The 21,075-nt window shown below is 37.4% G+C and overlaps 1 protein-coding gene across 1 annotated transcript in view; it reads left to right on the forward strand.

Moving 5' to 3' along the window:
* Nucleotides 1–21,075, forward strand: part of LOC122801694 (cytidine monophosphate-N-acetylneuraminic acid hydroxylase-like) — a 700,032-nt gene that overhangs the window by 89,724 nt on the left and 589,233 nt on the right. Inside the window, exons 3-4 of the mRNA XM_044071206.1 lie at nt 13,874–13,983; nt 17,941–18,131. Coding sequence (XP_043927141.1) covers nt 13,874–13,983; nt 17,941–18,131 — 301 coding nt within the window. The remainder of the gene's footprint in view (nt 1–13,873; nt 13,984–17,940; nt 18,132–21,075) is intronic.

The raw sequence follows: 21,075 nt of genomic DNA on the forward strand, positions 1-21,075 counted from the left end.
GAAGAAAAAAAATAGTTTCTCAGGCAAAGGACAACCAAAAAGCTTTCTACAGTTATGTCTGTAATCTCTGGGGAAATATTCAAAAATGCACAGGACTTATTGAAAATGGCATCACCCACAGTGAACCAGAGACCATTACCAACCTTTTGGCTGACAGTTTTAGCTCAACCCCCCCCCCCCATAGTCCAAATGAAATACTGCATACAGCTATCCCCCAGCCATTATTAGGGAACAGGTCATAAATGCATTTTACAGGGCCAAAAACAATGCATTGATGGTCTCTGATAACATCTCAGGATGCTTAATAGATCATGTGAAACATGACCTCTCTGGTCCACTTAAATCACTTTTCAGCTGGAACCTACTGTCAGGTTTTGGGCCCAAGGAATGGAAGATGGCTACAGTCATTCCCCTGCACAGAAGGTACAACCACTGATCTGGGTAACTACAGGCCCATTAGTCTGACCGCCCTTATATGGTGGCTATGGAAAGAATCCTCATGAACATGATAAATGAAGATACAGGTAACTTCTAAATGCTGGACCCATCACAGTTTGACTATATTAAAGAAAGGCCGTGCCTATTAAGTCTGGTGGACTTTTTTGAGAGGGTCAACAAAACATTGAATGAAGGTAAGACTATGCACACAGCTTACCTTGACCTGGTCAAAGCTTTTGATACAATACTCCACACAGGCATTATAGACAAGCTCACTAATTTAGGTATAAACCCTTTTATCACTCACTGGATAGCCAACCGGCTCACTGATAGAATCCAGGAGGTCAAAACAGATAAGGTCACCTCCACCAAGAGGTCAGTCACTAGATGAGTCCCCCATGGCTCGGTACTGGTCTGGTTCCTTTTTGTCATCTATTTCTCTGAAATGGACGGAAATGCTGAAGGTTTATGACTGACTAAGCTTGCAGATGATTGCAAGCTGGGGGCTATCATTGACTCCCCTGCAGACACTAGCATTCTTCAAGAAGACCTATCTGACCAACAAATGGTGCCAAAGCCAAGATCTTAAACTCAGTGCTAAGAAATGTATAATTGTACTCTTTGGGAAGTCAACCATCCTGGCTTATTACAAGGTTGATAATACATCCACAAGAGTTGACCCAGTGGTCAAGGATCTGGGTGTGCACATAGTGCTTTTACCTTTGACTACCATGTGGCCACAGTTGGGAGGAAATCATTTTATGATGCGCAACTTATAAGTAAGGGCATGGCATCTAAGGTCAAAGAGGTCATTATCCTACTGTACTCTGTCCATTTCAGACCAGTCATAGAGTACAATGCTCCTTTCATTATGTACATGACCAGGCATATGCAGCAACTACAGTGACCTCAGGGATTCCTTACAAAAAGAATAAAAGGCATAACAAACCTCCCTTATGTAAAGTGCCTTAAAGCCCTTTCCCTCTACTCAGTCTCCTATAGATTGCTGAGGGATGATCTATGCCTGGCTTACAAGGTATCTGCAAACCCCACACTTATGAATCTCCTGCTTATTTTTAAGTCAAATAGTACCAGGAATACAAGGTCTATGGACCTGAATTTTGCCTGTGATTTAAAGAGAACATGCTATTGAGACACATGTGTCCCAGAAACTGCATCTCTTATGGAACAGGCTTTTCATCTATATGAAGTTGAGCTTGTCTATTACCCAGTTTAAGCACAAACAAGACCAGTGGATGAGGAATAGGAAATTTACAGTGGGAGTGGCACCCATGTCCCTTATGGACAGAGATTGCTTATAAATGCCTGGCTGTTGATGTCCTATTTGGATACGGGACATCATAATTCTTTCAGGAAAACTTGCCTAGGCTTGGAAAGGCCCTGTCATTAGCCTAGTAAAAATCTATGACTCTATGTCTCTAATAAATGTCTCAAAAATGTCTGAAAAAAGTCAGAGCAATTGTGCCACATGACAAATAACCATTAAATAAGTTTCAAGAAATAATGCACTATCTTACAAAGTCTATATCTATATGTCTGAGAAAGCTATGAGTCTGTGAATGCTGGTAAATTAATACATAGCTTGTGAATAGAGTCAAGAGCATGAAAGTAATTTTGAAATTAAATAATTAGTTATAGATGCAGCAACGTTAATAAGTCAGTTGTGTTAGCAGTAGGTACCACTTAGAATGCATTTGCAGATGTGATCTTACAGACCTGTGTCTACGTCAAGCACATTTACAGATGTACAAAAGAGATATGATCATACAGAAAAAGAACTATTAGCAATACTGCTTGATGAAAGAAATACAAATATGTGCATGGTACAGAGATGTATGACTGGAAACAGGCCATAAACCTTTACAAAGCATCTTCAGAAAATTAAAACTAAAATGAAGCAAAATCGACCACCATGGCTGTAATAATAAAACGTATTTATTAAACAGGGCAAAAACAAAAAAATAGGTTAGAGCTTTCATAGTCAATAGCTGCTTCATCAGACCTGAAAATGCTTCGACCTATTTTGGATACAGTTCCAAGTGTATTGAAGGCTACTAAGTCTTTAACTGACTTGTTTGTTTGGTATAATAATCTTACTGATAAACATGGTTTACTTTTAGTTACTTTGGAAATTGCTTTGCTTGTTATGGTTATAGCCATATTGAATCAGTTAGGAGTTTGACATTGCAGGGATGTATGTCCAATACTAAAGTATTTTTGGTTTGTTCTATAACAGAAATGATTCTTGAAAATAATGTTTTTATTTTTCAGAATGAGTTATTTTTACAGAAACTAGGAGTTGTAATGGGGACTGCCTGCACCAATTCTTATGCCAATATTGTATTGGTACACTGGGAATCTGAATATGCACACAATAATAACCCCTTTACATATAATCTTTGTTATTATAAACATTTTGTTGATGATTTTTTATGGTTTGGAGAGGTACAGATGAATGTCTGCACGATTTTGTTCATTATTTATATTCCACCATGACCTTTCTTAGGTTTGCCTATCATTCTTCATGTTCTGTCATTAATTTTTTGGATGTATCTATTAAGATGAATGAATTGTATGGTTTTAGTATGGCTATTTATAAGAAATCTTGTAAACATAACACTTTATTACATAAGTCGAGCATGCATCCATGGCATGTATCCAAAAATGTTTTGAGGGGACAATTTCTTAGGATTATGCAGCTGCATGATGACAATGAGGCATATACAGCATTAATTCATGCAGCCAATGATTTTGTTGATAGAGGACATTCTGAAGATGAAGTAGGAGAGACTGTTGATATTGTTTGCTCTCTAAGGAAAACTATTGCTCGTCCTTATTTTTCAGAGAATACTGTTTTAGCTCCACACTCGTATGATACACAATATGTTAGAGTGCCTTTTACTTTCTCAAGTAATATAGGTAGCATGTGCAATGTGATCAGGAAACATTAGTCTGTTCTTTTGCGTGATGGTATAGCTGACATAGTAGGTCCAACACCTAAATTCTCTTTTAAGAATAACCTTCCATTGAAATGTCAGCTATGTTACAAGAATGGTTGTCTTAAGCCACTTGTTACGACTGAGAAACAGGGCACCATTTCTTGCCGTAATTGTTCAGCATGCAAATGTATTTTTAATACTACCATTGTTCACATTAGGTCCGTCAGCAAACAGGTTGCTCTTAATTTTCATGTGGATTGCAACACTTGTAATGTGGTTTATTATGCTAGTTGCTCTGCATGTGAAGGTTAGTGTGAGTAAAATGAATAGGAGTTTGAAAGACAGAGTTTTAGAACATGCTGGGGATATCAAGAAGGGCAAATTGACTAATGCTCTAGCCAGACATGTATCTGAATGTGGTACTAATCATGTGTTCAGATTTGCAGTTTTAGAAGTGCTGTGTGAAAGTCTCAGGTTTGGTGGTGATATTATAAATGCAACAGAGCATGCTAACTTGAGGTGGATTATCACTTTAAATCCAGACAAATTTCTAGGTTTGAATGGGCGTGTGTCATTGAAACCTATATTAAAGAATAGGAATCTGCTTCATTGATGTGATTGCTAGTTTTTAGCATATGTGTTTTATGAATTAGTTATCATGTGATGCTTTTACTCTTTGTTTATTGGTTGATCTTGTTTTTAGGGATTATCATATTTTTTCAATTTAGGTCTGATGAAGCAGCTTTTGGCTATGAAAGTGTTAACCCATGTTTTTGTTTTTGGCCTGTTTAATATATACATTGTTTTATTATTACTGCCGTGGTAGTCGACTTGGTTTCATTTTAGTTTTATTTTGTTTTCATGCATTTAGTCAACCTTTACTGACTGGTTACATTTTATTTTTGATATCTTCACGAAATTCTTTGTACAATGCACCTCAGACAGTGCAGACAATGTTTCTTAATCTATAAAATGTATGATCCAAAACCTACATTAAACATTTACCACTTTGCCAGAATCATCAGTGCCTGAACCTACTTCACACTAACCATAAAAGACATTACATTTCATACCTAGTAGTTACCATAAGCACTACAGATTACCTTAATTAGAATACTTACCTTAACTCTACATATGACAAAATGTCACTCTAAGCACCATTTCCACAAGTACAACTAAAATAAAAGCTACTTATCTAAAACTATACAAACATGTCAAAACACCACCACAAAAAATACTACACAAAATGCAATAAAAGTACTTGCCCTGTCTTAAAATCAAACGTGCAATTCAACAAAAAGGCATTTAAATATTAAAATACTAATATAGGTAAGAAAATAGTTAATTCATCAACATCAAAGTCAACCAAAATGGTGCCATAACATTTTTTCAAACCTAAAAAAATCCTGGCAAGCAACGTAGAGTAGAGGCGGGACATCCATTCTTGTCACTGGCTCCCCAGGTTAGGAAACAGACTTGTGTTACAAGTAGGACTGGCCCGGTGAATAGGATGAAGTAACTGATGGCCAGTTCTTATCCCATAAGTCAAAGGGTCTCCCTTTTGTCCAATGGGATAAGAGAGCTGCCCATCTGCTGCCTCTACAACCTTTGGTGGAGACCAGGAGCTGCACTCAACATTTCAGACTAGCAGTAGGTGGTGGCAATGATATTCTGACATCACTGCTCTAGCCATTTCCACAGTTAAGGACATTGACTAGTTGCCACAAGAATGATGCCTCCCAGGCTCAGCACTCATCACTTACCCATTGGCTCACTGGGTCTACTTCACGTTATCAAATTTTGAAAATGTCGAATGGCAATAATATCGTAAATGCCGTACACTGAGAGTGTTGTTGTGGGATTGTGGTACAGTGAGGATCAGGAAATTTGCCCTTTCTTCACTGTAGTGTGATCTCGGAGCTGGTATATATAATTAGCAGGGGGGGGGGCATAGCCCCCCACAAGAACAGTTTAGATGTATGGCATTTACAATCATATTGCCGTTCGACATTTTAGTCTTTTGACAACATGATATAGACGCTGGCTTACTTGCTCCCCTGGTCTAATGAGTACCATTGAGGTCAACTTCCTGAGGAGTTGGGGGTTCATCAGGCAAAGGGTCATGTCTGGGGTTCTTGGCAAGGAGTTGAAGGATATAGGGATGGTTGAGTGTTGAAGCCTGGGAGAACAGCCTGAGGCTACGCAATGTTTGGGAGGAGGTTGAAGGAGCTAATGATTTATAAATAAATAAATACATTTTAGAAAATCCTATCTCACATGGAAAAGAACTGAGTATACCAAATTAAAACAAAAAGTATAAACTATAGGAAAATTGTGAATATAAAAGTCAAAACCTGAAAAGAAATCAATTTCAAAAGAAAATCTGCCCATATAAACCACAAACTGGAACTAAATGTTAATCTGTAAAGCAAAAATATAATTAAAACAATGCATAATATGGAGCTAAATTTCTACCCATCATCTCTTGTACTCTACTCAATATACCATTTGCCAAAACTGCTCACTCTATATTAAAAACAAAAAAAAAAGAAACAAAGAAAAAACAAACACTATCCACTTATTTTTCCACTTACCTCACATCTTCTATCCAACAATTAACCACATTTCATAAAATAATCCAGCAAATGCCTTGTGCTTTAAAGACATCTATAGAGTCAACTGGCCCATCTAGAAAAAAACAGCTAGCATTCTTAAGTGTCAAGACACAGATACAATCCCTAAGACTTGCTCTCCAGAAGCTAAAACCATACAACCCACAAACAAACCTCATTCCAAACCAAAACCAACCAGATTCCAATGCAGAAAGTGTAGTGAAAAATTAAGAAAAATAATACCTAACAAATAAAAAGTGCTGGATCAAAATCTCCACCACACACTTTCCGGCTACAAATCAGCAAATAAACCTAAAAAACACCTCCTGAAAAGTCACACCCTCATCCAAATGAAGAAAAGAACAGAACGGCCACAAGCAATTAATAAAATAACAAAAAACTAAATAAATAACTCACTTAAAGTAAACATACATTTCTACATAGTGATGTTTGTGCTTAAACCATAAGTAAAGGGAGTAGTGTTACTCCATAAAAAAAAAGTTCAAAACTGTACCTGAAAAACATAAAAAAATAAAAATTAGATAAAAGGAACGTCAGTACTGGGTGGTAGATATGACCAATATTTTGTATCGTAGTTTAGTGAATGCACATTATGAAAAGTCACTCTTCGCAACACTTGCCATTACATGTAAAGTACCAAGTATCTTACCTACGAAAACAAACCAAACTTACACGAAAACTCCAAAAAACAAAAGTAAGCACTCCAAACGTACACGACTCCTTCCACCAAAGTTGAGTGTATCAAAAAGTCACAAAGTGTTAAAGTAAACACAGACACTTTATTCAAAAGAGGTTTAAGCGCTTTTCGTCACCCAAATAGGGTGACTTCCTCAGAACAGATAAAAAGTGTATACAATCCCCTTTAATAGTCATTTGCCTTCCGGTAGTGGAAACAATCAACATTAATTAACAGTTAAAGCTATATTCTCCACAACTTATCAAACAACATGAAATAAAATAAAGTAAAATAAAATAAAATAAAATAAAATAACCCTATATTCTTTTGACACAAACTTACATATAATATCAACTGTATAGTATCAACTGTGTAGTGTATCGCCTAAACAGGCATGAGGTTGTGCACAGTAAATAAACTTAACAAAAACTACAATCCAAGAAGATTATAAAAATTAAAATAAGTGAATGTATACCTATGTATGTAAAGAGTGTATTTAAAAAAAGAGAATGTATGAATATATATGTGTACAACTCAATAGGGGTTGTTACAAAATATTAAAAAGTAGTCAAACGTTCCACGTATCAAAAAATTGACCACTGTAGATAAAATCGTACAAAAAATTGTACAAAAAGTTGCACAAAAGACATTCTACTAAAAATATTCTTAAATGTAGTGTAGGGTTATTTTATTTTATTTTATTTTACTTTATTTTATTTCATGTTGTTTGATAAGTTGTGGAGAATATAGCTTTAACTTTGTAATTAATGATGATTTTCCCACTACCGGAAGGCAAATGACTAAGGAAGGGATTGTATACTTTTTTGAAGTATCTTACCTACACCAAGCACCCCTACTTATCAGAACCACTTGGATAATGTATACATATATATAACTCCCCTTGCGGGCAATTTTTAAATTGATATAATTTCCCTTTTGGGGCTTGAATTAAGCAGTCCTGTTTGGTGTTAGTTTGGCTTTACCCATCCCATGGCCAGCAGTTATAGATTACCCCTTACTCAGAATAACTGAGATCATACCATAAATAATTTGAGGAGACCCATGCATGGGATAAGTAGTTTAGGAGCTAGCACTTTCCATTAGTAGTACAGATGGCAGCCCTGGGGTAAATTGTCTATTACTCATCCATTGAGCCAAGTTGTGCATGAATATGGTTGAGAATGAGCTTTGTTTTACATGAATGCAAAGTCTTTTTCACAGCAGTGGTATCCTCTGCAAGATATGCATGTCCCTTCCAAACCACTCTGTTGATGCTGCAGAACAGGTTTATATCCCAATAATGAGTATTTCTGATGCCATTTGTCTTGCTTATGTGCAGTAGGTCCATCAGTATTGGGTCAGAGGATACCTTGTATGCCAGAAATAGGTCACTTATTAGAGCTTATGCTCAGTGGCCATGATTTTGGGATTCATTGTGCTATATGAGGTGTTAGGCTTAACTTGCTGAGTGTGCTTTGTGCCTGTGTGGCATTTTGGAGGTCTTTAAGGTTTAGGCAAGTTAATCTATAGAATCTCAGCATATGATGGATTATGTGCATTTTAATGGCCTTGGTGAGGTGTGGTGTATGACTAGTAGTTTTGGTGTCAGGGTGTCCTACATGTGAGAATTTTGCCTGCAAGAACATCATATATGAACATCTCTGACACATTGTTATGCTGTTTGAATAGTAGATAATTGGGATCTATGTTCAGTCATTGAACAGAAAAATCACCGGATGGCATTACATCAAAAATGCTGTTCAGTGAAACTTTTCATATGGGGTTCTGTGCTCTCTACACCCTCTGCTAATTATGTATACCAACTCTGAGATCGCACTATAGTGGTGAAAGGGTAAATTTCCTGATCCCTACCATAATACGATCTTACTCGAATGGCTTGATAACATGTTCGATGAGACATGCCATTCGATGCTTTTTCTATTTGATTACTGAACATAGACCCAATAATTGCCAGACAATATGAGACAATTCATTTAGTGTCGCAAGAAAACCCATCTCAGTCAGGCTGGCTACAGAAGTTGTAGGGAAGGACAGGTCCATGGTTTTGACAAGAGTGACAATGGACAGAGCAAGGCTAAGTATAACTGCTTGCAGTTCACTTGGTTTAGGATGCTGAATAGATGGACTTAATATTAATGTGTGGGGAAATTCCTAGTTATTTAGTCATGTAATGCAGCTTAAGGTGTATTTCCACTTGATACAGGTTATTTGAGCCTCAGACCTAGATTTCTAATGTTGTATAGATTTTGGGGTCTATATTATGTGATCGAAGAATTTCTTCGAACACATAATAATCGACACATACAGAGAACGCTGTAAACAGAGAATGGCCACGTCCTCTAATTTCTTCCTCGGGGAAAAAATTCACATGGCTGTAAAATAAAAAACAAACTTTAAAACACTAATTAAGTGGGGGGCCTTGTACACCAGACACCCCCCCCATGTGGGAGGCTGTGCACCCCACTCCCCCCTAACTAAATATACCAACTCCAAGATTGCTCTACATTGAAGAAAAGGGCAGTTCTTGATAACGGCCAACTGAATTTTTTCCCGCGGAAAAAAATAAAGAATGTGGCCATTTGTGGTTTACAGCATTCACTGTATATGTGTTGATCATTATGTGTTTGAAGAAGAGATTCTTCGATCACATAATATAGACCCAGATTTTGCAGGTCTCTTACAGGGGAAAAAGCTCTTGCACAGACAACCCACTGCAGAGTGAGTGCAATAGTGGCAGTATGCTGAGCACAGCTCAGTGCAGCCTTTTTCTTCCCTTTTTGATGAGAATCACATTTCTCATTGTTCACAATTGCAAATATCATTGTAAATGAAACTACAAGACTAAGGTTTCCAGACTGAGTTCAAAATACAAACAGCTAACTTTTAAAAGTAATTCTATTTATGGAGCTAGATGTGCAGTATAAAGTATAAACGAAGCTCAGACCTTGCAGTGATTCACAATTCTCCCACAAGTGCAAATGAAACAAATAACACTTTTTTTTTCTAAAACATGGAAAAATTGCAAAAAAGTACAAAATACTAGTATCACCCCACAGGCCACTATAAATGCAACATAAGATAGTCAAGCAGAATTGAAATAAAATATTTTTTCTTCCCTTTTTGATGAAAAGCTCATTTCTCACTGTTTAAAACTTTCTACACTGCTCAGAGTTTTGAATAAATATGTTCATATGTAGGTACCCCAGAATAGTGCCCAAGAAAAACATCCCAAATATCAGTTCCCAGAATAGTTTGACATACTTTTGGTTCTAATGAAATAATGCATTTATGTAAGCTACTTTTCGTCAATGTTTAACAATAATGGATTTAATATATATATATACATATATATATATATATATATATATATATATAAATAAATAAAGGAAGTCTTATGTGAAATCTCCAAAAATGAAAGTGCAGGAGGTAATGTTTTCCTGGCTTTCCCAAAAAGTTCAGCGAGTATGAATTTGGGTTGTTTGTCTCAACTGATGTGTGAGGGAAAAAACGATTTTTAACTTCACATGATCGATCCATCCATTTGTATAGGATTAGAACTCTTTACATATCTAAACTGTGCCTCTGAAGCAAACTGTCCTATCTGCAATTGACAGACATCTGCCATAGTCAGCTATAGGTTAGTCAATTTTATACACACACACCCCTGGATTATACTGTGGTTGTGTCTTGTTGCTGCAGAAGGATAATCACACTTTGGGTGAGATCCCCCATGTTTCAGTTGCTTACTAAACTGTGAGACTTACTTCAGTATGAAACCTGCAGAGGTGTCCATGGGTCATGCTTCTGTATATGTTGGTCAGTGTAAAATATGCAGAAGTCTCCCGGGCCAGACACTCTGTACAAGAGTGCTGTTAGAGGTCTTAATATTGTGTCGTAGTGCATTAGATACATAATAAGGCCATTACAGCAGACAGGTGGTAATTGACAGAAGCCCCTACTTATATACCATGTTAGAGCATGGATGTTGCTATAGCCTGGGGATTTTGGTGGGTTTAACCTTTGTAATCCTTGACTCTAGCCATTACTTTACATTTGAGGCAGATGAGAAGGTTGCTTGTATATAAATGCATATATTCAGCCTAAGGAACTATAAGAATACGCTAGGTGTGTATAGATGCACAACATTACAGCCTACTGTGCCTATCAAAGAAAAGTGTCATACCAGGGAACCCTACCTCTTCCCCTTTGCTTCTCCCACAGAGTCAGGACCATTAGGTACAGCATTCCTTTCATCTACAGCTGGTCTTTCATACCAGGTTGGTAATGAATCTCTGGTCTTTACCTGTACACTCAGGAAAACAACCAGTACAGTAGCAAAATGGCTGTAAGATAAGAGACTTTTTTTGGACAGGATGTAGTGAGTATTTGTGTATGTATTGGTTGTTATTCTAGTGTCGAACAGGTTATGTTAAACTATGTCAGTAGCTATACTTTGCCATTTTCATTTGTCAGTCATGTCAGTCCCACAAGGTAACAGAGCAGGCTGAGCAGTATTGGCCACAAGCCTGGGTCCAGATGAAATAAAGGATAATGACCCAAGCCTCAGTTAGTAGCCTAATGAGATGCCTGAAGAAAGTATCCTCCCACAACAGAAGGGTGACATTACTGAGGTGTGACATAACTAACCTTCTAACATCAGTGAATCACCTGGCTGCAACAGCAGCAGCAGATAATCTCAGTCATTGGGAAGAGGAGAGTGCTGCATTGTGTGAGACCTTTATGTTGGTATCAGCCATTTTCTAACAGATCTCTGTGACATTTACAGAGTTCAGGAAATATTAGGTGGAGGGTGAGGTTGTGACCACGTAAGACAGCCTCAGATGTTTTGAGACCAAATGAAAGGCTACGACACAAGATTAAGAAGATGGAGGTTGCAGCAGAAAGTTTTGCCAAGCTTTTCTGTACTATCCCCCCTAACATGAACCACTAAATCAAGTTTCTTGTGTTTTACTACTTTTATGTCAGTATCTGGCATAAAACCTTTTATGTTTTTCTCAGTGCTTTCTAGTCCTTACCCTTACATCCATTTCTGTTTAAGTAATTACAAAATTGTAAATGTACCACCAAAACCACGTCCACCTGTCTGCATTAAGTACCCATGCCACTTCCTCTTGTGTATTATACTTAATGTTGCTGTCTCTCCATCCTATCCTATCTACTGGTCAGCCCATAACTGTGGCTTGTCTGGGTATGTGGTATGTTTGTGTGTGAGACATGCCCTATTTTGTAATCTGACAACCCGCTGCCTAGTACTTTTAATCTGCCTATAAAAAGACCATCTACATGACTTAAGTAAAGGCAGTGTATAAACACAACGCACTTCACACATTATATGACCCTGTGCAATATATTTATTTTGAGCAGTGTTGTGCTATCAGGTTTACTTTCAGTCACAGCTGGATATCCTGCATTCCTTTGTGCTGCTTTTTGCAATGTATCATGTATCATGCATGTTCTCCTACTTGTATATGGCTTAGCAACACAAGATCCTCCTTGTTGGCTTCCTGGGCTTTACAGTTTACTTTGATGTGTTCTAGCTAAACTGTATCAGCGTAGCACATTTAAGCCTTCGGACTTTGCATATCACTTCAGTCTTACACATGCAGATTGTAATATTATTCTATTTTCTTTGCCTGTTAAGAGATACAGAAAGTTTGAAAGTACAAGTTATCAAATAATGTATTTCAACACTGTTTAAAACAGCTGTTTCCCATCTAAAAAATTGCCACATAAAGAAGAAAAGAAATTAGTTTAGCCAAAGCCAAAGTATTTCTCTTCTTTCCATTATTTGGGAATATAAGAACTGATAATATTGGTTATATTAGTAGGGTTGTGAGTGGCTTTATTTCTGACACAAAAATACATCACATGACAAGTTTGAATTGTTATAAAAGAAGCTTTGTACTTTAAATCTGTTTATTCTGATGAAGTTCTGTATGGTACTTGAATGAAAAGCACTTCAGTAAATTTGTGGGCACTACTATTCTTCAGCGGACCCTTTCTGCTATTCGTTTGTCAGTTTGCAGTTTGAGTTTTACAGAAATTATTCTCCTGCTGGTGTGCGATTAGATCCTGCGACTACAGATTTGTGTATTATCAAATCGTTTTGAATTGGTGACAGGCTACTCCAGACTACTGTGAGGCTCGATTTGTCGATCTGTACACAGAGGTGAGGTACTTCAGTCACATTTTGTATACAAGAATATTTGCTCGTTGTCCTATGTCTGGCTCTGATTCAGCATTCCCGTCTGGGTAATAGATTATGTACTGTCCCGTGGCTGCACAGCGATCTGGGTATACCATGTGTATAAGCTAAGTCTGCTTGTTTTGTGAAAGGCTGCATACTGTCCCGTATACCTGCATGGTATATAGTACAGAATGTATGCTGTGGCACAGTATCCTAAATGCTTATCTTCTTTTATACTGCGTATGTCAGGCACTGCTGCTATCCTTTTCCCTGCAACTGCTTGCTACTTCATAGCACGCACTTTGTTGATGAGAATTCTGTTTAATACCCTTCAGTTTCACTTTTAGTCCATAATGTGTTCAGCTCACATAATATAAGCTACAAGGACTCCATTAGCTCACTGCTTTCCTTCTACAGGAATAAATAATCTTTTAAATAAAAATCATACATGGGGAGGATTTTATAGATCTGATTTCCTTTCTCATTTACCTTACAAGAGGTAAAAGTACATCTTGTGTGCACCTACCACATTCTTTTCAGGTACTGCGTTTCACAATTCTATTCCTTATACTCTAACCTTCTATCTTTCTCAGTGCAAGCATTTTCCCATCTCTGAAAATTGTATTGTCTGGATTCCGTCACTACCAGTTGCCATTATTATAACATGTCTAAGCTGTTCTACATCATATGTCAAGTAAGGGAGTATTTTTGTTCTTACTCCCTTTTTATTTCCTCTGCCTTTCCCCTTTTATTGTGAAGTGGCTTTTTTGTTATGTAGAAATCAGTATGTTCACCTTTAATCACTACAGGAACACTGTTATTGCTGAAATGTAATGTATCAGGGATACACAATTAAATATTTAAAGTAGAATAATATAAATATAAGTTTGTGTTGTTGGTATTTAGTGTTATTAATACAGTGTGATGACTTCTGTAGTCATAGAGGAGACAGATGATGGAAGACTGCAACTACTGGAACTTCAACCACCTGATCCATGGGAAATAGAACCACGGCCTGAAGAGAGCATCAAACCTGGGGAAGTACAGGTACTATCAAATCTGAAGTACTTCTTGCCCTAATGAATTATGATAGTTATGTTTTTATCATGTATTTGTGAGGATTTTTGTCATTTGTATAACTTTCAACCATAGCATGGTAAGCATCATTAGTTTTCATTAATCGGCCTATAAATCCCAAGAACTGGAAAGCCTAGAAGTTTGCCTTTATATTGTCTATTATAATAATAAAACTGTAGTATTTCTATTTTATGTAAATTAGAATAAATAAAAGTGTACTTATATTTGTGAATTGCATTGCTGAGTTGTATAATAGACATACCACAGACTTAAGGAAACATTTAATCATATTACTCAAACCATGCTTAATTACATTGTTATGTTTCAAATTGTATTATTCGCAAATACTTGCTTGTGAGATATTATCATGACAAGTCATAATGCCCGATAAAAGCACAAAGAGAAACATCACAAAGGTCTCTGTTCACACAGGCATTTAGATGACACAGATTCACACTCACTAGAGGATAAAAACCCTAGTCATAGTCTCATAGGTTAATAAATCTATACCAAGCTAATGATCACTGGGGCCTTAATAAACCTAGCCAGGCAGTCAATGTATCCTGGAAGTTTATGTGCCTTACAGGATATTTTAAGGAGTATATGTAAACTAGAGAAAGATATACAGGCTGCCTCTATCCATTAGAGACATAAGGGCTAGAGCAGGGATATATTTCCGATTTCCCTCCTCTGGTCCAGGTTTCTTCTGAATAGGGTTAGGGAACAGCTTTGCTTCACATATATGGGAAGCCTGTTCTAGAGAAGAGAATTCTCTGGGAGACAATTCTGTCTCTCCAAAATGTCCTATTTATGTCACAAGCAAAGCTTAAATCACTAGATCAAGTAATTCCAATGCTATTCTTACTGTGGATATGCGAAATGTCCATAACAGTGGGATCCAAGGATGCCTTGTATGCCAGGCACAGATCATCCTGCAACAATCTGTAGGAAACAGTAGAAAGGTAGGGCCTTGAGGTGATCTGCATAGGACATGTTGTTTATACCCTGTATTCTTCTTATGAGTAACCTCTGTGAATGTTCCAGTTGTTGCATGTGCTTGTCAGGTAATGCAAAAGGGGGCATTATAGTCAATGATGGACCTGATGAGGGCCGAATATAGTGGAACAATAACTTCCTTGGACCTATATACCATGTGCTTGCATGTAAGTTGAGTAACATAGAATTATTTCCTTACTATCTTAGACACATGCTGGTCAAACCCAGGTTACTATTTACATAGGTATACAAATCCCTGACAAGTGGTTTGACTCTTAGGGGTGAGTTATTGATGAGGTAATTACCTAGGCTGGCTGACTTCTGAAAGGGAACTATTATGCATTTCTTGGCATTGATTTTTAAGATGTGGCTTTGGCATCAGTCATTTGCCTGTGTTAACCCTTCCTGTAAGATGTTAGAATCTTGGAGAGATTCTATGACTGCTCCATGTTGGCAGTCATCTGCAAAACTGGTCAGCCAGAGGCCCTTGACATTGGCCTTAATTACCAAGAAGTAGATGCCAAAAAAAAGCGGACTTAGCATAGAGCCCTAAAGGACTCTGCTAGTCACCAGCATCTTTGTGGAGGTGGTGTCCCCTATCCTAACTTCCTGGAGTCTGAGAGCCAGCTGACTGTCCAGCAATCAATATAGGAGTTTATGCCTACATCCATGAGTTAGTTTACAATGCCCAAGTGGTGCATTGTATCAAATGCCTTAGCCAAGACAGAGTAGGCAGTATGAACGATTTTGCCCTCATCCATTGCCTTGGTGACCTTCTCAAAGAAATCCACCAGGTTGAGTTAGGCATGATATGCCCTTGATGAAACCAAACTAAGTTGAATTTAGTATTTAAAGATTTTCTACACCCTTATTACTCATTTCCATGATAATTCTTTCCATGGCTTTGCATATGAAGCTAGTCAGACGTACAAGTTCCCAGGGTCCAATGACAGCCCAGTCTTGTACAGATAGATGACAGCTGCAGTTCTCCATTCCTGTGACACAAAGCCTGTCTGGAGGCTATAGTTAAAATGACTCCAGTGGTCCTGATAGCTCATGTTTCAGGCTATTTTAGGAGGCATCCTGGAATACTATCGAGGCCCATAGATGCAGTATGTTTGGCCTTAGAGAATGCATCTACGATGTACTCACTAGTAATAGTTGGGAGGGGTTGTTTGATGGTATTATCTGGAAGTCAGCTAGAGGAGCATGGGGGGATTGAAGCTAAATTTGTCAGCCAGCAGATTTGCTATATCCTCTGTCTGTGTAGGAATACTCATTTACAGTCAGTTTTGCACAGTCTGTGTGCTGCCCCTGAGGTTTTGGACATAACTTAAGAAAGCTTTGTGGTTGTCCTTTGCGTGGAAGGCTATATTTACCTAAAATGTGGCTTTAGTAAACCTAATTTCCCTTCTCGGTTGTTTGTTTACATTGATAAAAGTGTTTTTATAAGGCTGTTTATAAGGTACAGTTCTTCCAAATCTTGGCTATGACTTTTCTTCTCTTGTTGCACAATCCATTTATGTTTTTATTCCAACAAACATCTCCACATGGTCTTTCAAGAACAAGAAAAACTGTTTAGACCAGTGTTCACAACCTAACTTTAATAGAGAAGGGCTCATCAGCATTGGCATCACCCCCCCTTCCTCCTATTTTGTACATGAGGTTGGGGTGTCAAATCAATGGTGATGATCACCAAGAGCCAGTGTTCACACTGATGGGTGGCTAGACATGATGCAGAGAGAAGGGCTCATACCTCTTTAAAATAATAAAGGAAAGCCTGGAATTGTCTATTCAACTAAAGTGCTGGAATAGTTGTCGACTTACAGACCCTTGACTTAGGTAACACTTTGTGCTGTTATTTTATATGAACAATTATTTGTTCATGCTTATCCATCTTCATTCTGTCTTTAATCAAAGCATTACAAGACGCAAATCTTTGACTTTAGACAATAACAAGATGAATTGTTAGGATATTCTTAGTATGGGACATCTTTTCATCATTCATCCAGTCTCCAGTAACAGTTTAATCCACTTTAGAATCATGGGAAAGCCAGAGGATTTCCAGCTCTCACTTGGTGCAAGGCAGAGGAAGTAATCCTAGAGACAGAACCAGCCCATTGCATGATGTGCTCACTCACTCACTCACTCACTCACTCACTCAATCACCCACTATACTGTGCTTTTTGAAATCATCTCATAAAGGATTTTCACGTGGGCAAATAAGAAGCTGACCTATGTCTGCCAGAAGTGAGGAAAAAAGGATTACCCTTCCAACAATATGAAAGTGGATTTAACAGTTAAAACAGTACTATTGGTGAAGGGCATGTTGACTGTATCTAGGGTAAAATAACAAGTTCCAGAAAATTACTCATTTTTGCCAGTAATGGTTAAACTTAACACCATTCACTGCAGATGAATCATGCGGTAATAATTAAACTGGGCCTAAAGAAAGTCATGCCTCATGCATTAACCTTAGAATACAGACACATAGTTAGCAAATCAATAAAATGAACAGCAGATAGTGAGCAATGGGTGATGCATAAAAGAAATAGCACATTCCAAACTTCAGTTGAACTATATGAGTTGGCTGCATATAATTAGGAAAAACAAGATGGATCAAATAAGGGTATACCCTAGTTTAATAAAATACAGTGGTGTAAACTAAGATATATATACTATATTGCTTTTTTCAGTCAAATGTAAGCTGTCTTGATGATTTGCATAGAGACCTTTTTATATTTTACTGTACTATGAATTGCTTAATGCCAACAGTAATGAGACCCTGGGTCTACAGCTCCTTTTTTTTTGTCTGAAAATTTTGCTGAGACATTTTTGAAATGTTTGTTATAGTGTTGTTTTTTTTTTTTTTTTTAGTATTCAAATGTGTAATTTGTGATATATTTAACATTTTACATTATTGACTTTTAGATTACCTACTTGACCCATGCTTGTATGGAGCTAAAACTGGGTGACAAAAAAATGATCTTTGATCCCTGGCTGATGGGACCTGCTTTTTCAAGGGGCTGGTGGTTACTCCATGAACCCCCATCAGATTGGCTGGACAGAATTTGCACAGCTGACTTGATTTATATAAGTCATATGCATTCAGATCATCTTAGGTGAGAACCTTAATGTTTCAAAAATTTAAAACAAAAATGTCATATAAAATATGTCAAAGAATAAAAAAAGAGGAAAATTTCACCTGCAGTTGTGCTTTGGTTCGTGTGTTACCCATCACTAAGTAAATTATCTATCATCTGCAGAAACTGACCGAGCTAACAGTATAGCTCTCTACAGCATCCTGTAGTCTGGTGCTGCCCTAAAAGGCAACTGAACAATTCCCCCAGGACTCACAGCACAACACAATCACTGGAAGCTGCGAAAGGACTTGATATAAATGAACTATACAGAACATGATGGGCAGTCAGTCTTATTACATAGTACTTACATAAACGTTAATTCCTGAGCACTTTTAACAAAGTTACTTATTTCAAATGAGCACCACTTACAAGGTGTGCTGAACAATAACACCATAAGCTACATATTTACCTGGAAGGAAACAGAATGTAGACAATGTGTATACTCAGGCATAAACAGGCTGCAAATGTATCACATATACAGACATCTTACTCTAAATGTAACCATACTCATGTATCACATATGTAGACAGGGCATAAACAACTGTAAATGTATAACACACACATGTGTGTGCATCTCTCTCTCTCTCTCTCTCTATATATATATATATATATATATATACACACACACACACACATATACATACACACATATTTATATTTATATATACACATGTATCAATGTAACCCAGGGTGTGTAGTCCTCTGGGCCACTCCTCTTTGGCATTTACTTTTCAGAGATTAAAGCCATTAAGTTTTTGTAGATAACCACATGTGTAGATGAATGCAAACTTGGTGCCATCATAAGTTCCCCAGAGGACACCATGATCTTGCAAGAGGGCCTAGTCCAGTCAGATAGCTGGTATTAAAACTATACACTAAAACTAAATGCCAAGAAATGCATGATTATATCCTTTGGCAAGGACAACTCCCCTTCTAACTATCACATTTAGACACTACACCCCTGAAAAATGATCCCTTAGTCATAGATCTAGGAAGCAACAAACTGCCCTTTGGTCACCATGTATCCTCTATTGTAAGGAAGTCATTTTTCATCATGCACCAGATATCTAAAGGTATGGCTTCCAGGTCTGGGGATGTAATCATTTCACTGTATTTGGCACTGATTATGCTGATCATTAAGCAGAATGCCCCTTTTGGTATGTACATTTCCAAATACCTGTTACAACTGGAACAGCCACAGTGCTTCCTCACTTAAGAAAATCAAGGGCCTAAATCATAAAAACCCAGCCAGGGAATCTTAAGCTCTTCTGCAACATAAACAGAGCATGGCAGAGGGATAAGTAGGTATCAGAGAACTCCATTCCTGTCAAACCATCTTCTAGTTAGCACAAATCCATTTGCAATGTCAGTAGTACAACAGGTGTCACACTTACCTTTGATGCAGAAGGCTCTAGGTTCTATTCCCACACCAGGTAGATGGATCACTGACACGTGAATGCAGCATAAAGTTGGATAAGACATTAAAACAATGCACTATGTGCCCGTGTTGATGGTAGCTCACTTGGATGTAAAAGATTCCATGGCACCTATCAAAAACAGTAGGGAAAGTTCCACGATGCTCTGGCCAAATTTTCCCTAGTAGTATAAATACCACCTTGGGTGTCCCCTGAAAGGATGCTACCTGTCTAGATGGGACTAAACTGGTCAACAAGGATAAATAAAAATAAACTAAAGTACTTCTATCAACATATTCAAAATGGAATTTGAGTGAATGGATAGATAATTACAAATTCACCCCTAGTTTAACACCTTTGTCCCTCATGAACAGGGGCAGCATGTAAATCCATCAACGTATGTTTATTCAGCTTGTCTCTAGATTATTTGTAAAAATATCAGGGATAAAGCTACAATGGACTAGAATGCAAGGCTTCTTAAGATCACTCATAAATAACCTTGTAAGTACCTGTGAACTTATAAACCTCTGTGTGCGCAGTACTCATACCTGGATGTAAACACACTTAACATATCACATATGTAGACAGTACTTGGAATTAAACACACTGTAAGTGTATCACATATGTACTCACTACTTATACTGGAATGTAAACAGACTGTAAACATATCACATATGTAGACGGTACATGGAATTAAACACACTAAGTGTATCATGTAATGTACACAGTACTTATACTGGAATGTAAACAGACTGTAGATGTATTATATATGTAGACAGAGCTTTTACCTGGAGGCAAACAGACTGCAAATGTATTATGTATGTAGACAGTCATTATACCTGGACATAGACTGTAAATGTATCACATAGGTAGAAAGTCCTTATTCCTTAGTGTAAACAGACTGCAACTGTATTACATACCTAGACATAAACAGACTGGAACTCTATTGCATGCCTAGACATAAGCAGATTGTAAATATATCACATATGCAGGCAATCTTTGCATATAGATGTAAAGAAATTGCAGATGTATCACATATGTTGACAATTGTTATTCCGGATATAATCAGTCTGTAAATGTATCATCCATCCATCCCTCCATAACTCATTTACCCATTTTAGTAAGACAGCTACAGGTATAGTAAATTAGTCAGCAAAGGCTAATATACCACTATAGTCATAACTACAAAAGGCTATCAGACTAATGGATTAGAAAAGTAAGAATTCAATAACTGTGGGCATGGCAATGTGCAGCATGAAACTGAATAATGCATAAAACAGATGAACCAAAACATTATACAGAATGTGGGGAGGATAGGAAGCTGAATAAAGGAAATTGTAGTTGTACAAGAAAACAAGTATTGAATTCCAGGATATAGGCTAAGCAGAAGTAACACAGGAAGCCTGCTGCAAGAAAATACAGGCTGTAAATTGTGATAATCAAGAGCTGCAGAGGAAATATCATAAAACGGTATCTCCAAATTAAACTTGTGTACTGCAAAAAATGTT

The sequence above is a fragment of the Protopterus annectens genome, chromosome 5.part0, assembly GCF_019279795.1.
Source record: "Protopterus annectens isolate FY-2018-M chromosome 5.part0, PAN1.0, whole genome shotgun sequence".
Classification (NCBI taxonomy): Eukaryota; Metazoa; Chordata; order Ceratodontiformes; family Protopteridae; genus Protopterus; species Protopterus annectens.